At 47.0% G+C, this 1,296-nt stretch overlaps 1 protein-coding gene across 1 annotated transcript in view; it reads right to left on the reverse strand.

The window, feature by feature from the left end:
- Positions 1–1,296, reverse strand: part of ppp1r1c (protein phosphatase 1, regulatory (inhibitor) subunit 1C) — a 13,582-nt gene extending 12,286 nt beyond the window's left edge. The window contains exons 1-2 of the mRNA XM_084470405.1: positions 1,213–1,296; positions 454–514 (exon numbers count right to left, since the gene is read on the reverse strand). Of these exons, the coding sequence (XP_084326531.1) occupies positions 454–514; positions 1,213–1,293 (142 nt within the window). The 5' untranslated portion in view covers positions 1,294–1,296. The remainder of the gene's footprint in view (positions 1–453; positions 515–1,212) is intronic.

Raw genomic sequence — 1,296 nt, forward strand, 5'->3', positions numbered from 1 at the left:
CTCCCCTCTGTCTCTCCTCTCTGTCTCTCCTCTCTGTCTCTCCCCTCTGTCTCTCCTCTGTCTCTCCTCTCTGTCTCTCCTCTCTGTCTCTCCTGCTCCTCTCTTTCTTTCCTGCTCTCACTTATAAACACAGGTGCTCACAGCTTAATCTCCCCCTCTTTCCCTCTCGCTCTCTCTCCCTCTCTCCCTCTCTCCTTTCATGTGGAGCTCCTTCTCACTCTCATTCTTTCTCTTTCTCTCTCCCCCCACACACACTCCCCCCCCCCCCCCCCCCCCCCACACACACACACACACACAAACACTTATCTCCATCTTTCCAGTCAGAACAAAGAACACTTATCATCCACTGCAACAATAATTTAATAAAGATTCCATTACAACCCCCCCACCTTCCCTGGTCTCTATACATCAGCACTATTGTCTCTCTCTCTCTCTCTCTCTCTCTCTCTCTACCTGTTCCAATGGGCAGTCTGTATATCTGCAGAGTGGCCGGAGTTGGTCTTCTGCGACGGATCTGGGAAAGAGACACACACACACACACACACACACACACACACACACACACACACACACACACACATACACATGTAGTGTGCACGTGACATTTGCTTAAAAGACAAATATCACTAGAATTGAAAGCAATTCTAGTGAAGAAATGAAAGGAGCTGAAATAATCCCTGGACATTTATTTTCCACTGTATTACATTTCCTGAAATCTCGGTATCCTCAATGCAACGACTTTCATATTCCATACATTAGCATTAAATCTCTCTTAGGACCCTAACTAGCCACTTAGCACCACCTTAACCCTTAGTCCCAGTGGTCTAACCCCTTGTGCAGGCTTCCTCCCTCCAGAGCAGTAAACAACAGCAGTAAAACCATCAGCCAAAATGAGCTCCGCTTGCTGCCCCAATACTGCTGTTCCCAACACATAGAAATTCACGTGTCAAGTGTAAACGTAAAAATAAAGTTTAAGTAATTTTTGAAGTTCAATTTTTTTTACAAACGTCTACCTCGTCAGAAACAGAACCGAGCCATGCTCATAGAACTATGCTGGTTTAAGGGGTTGAAACCCAGCGCTGTAACCGCATCACAACCCAGTAGCCTATGGACATTGAGTTAAACACACATGTTTGCACTGTTGCGCATATATGACCGAGAGAGAAAACACACACAACAACATCACACACGCACGCACACACACAGACTCACGTGTTCAGCGGCCTGGGGGTCTAGTTGGCCCTGGAGCGGGGGGACATCGAACTGTAGCTTCTTAGGACTGCTGGGCTCCATTAT

The sequence above is a fragment of the Micromesistius poutassou genome (genome assembly GCF_964030765.1).
Source record: "Micromesistius poutassou genome assembly, chromosome: 7".
Lineage (NCBI taxonomy): Eukaryota > Metazoa > Chordata > Actinopteri > Gadiformes > Gadidae > Micromesistius > Micromesistius poutassou.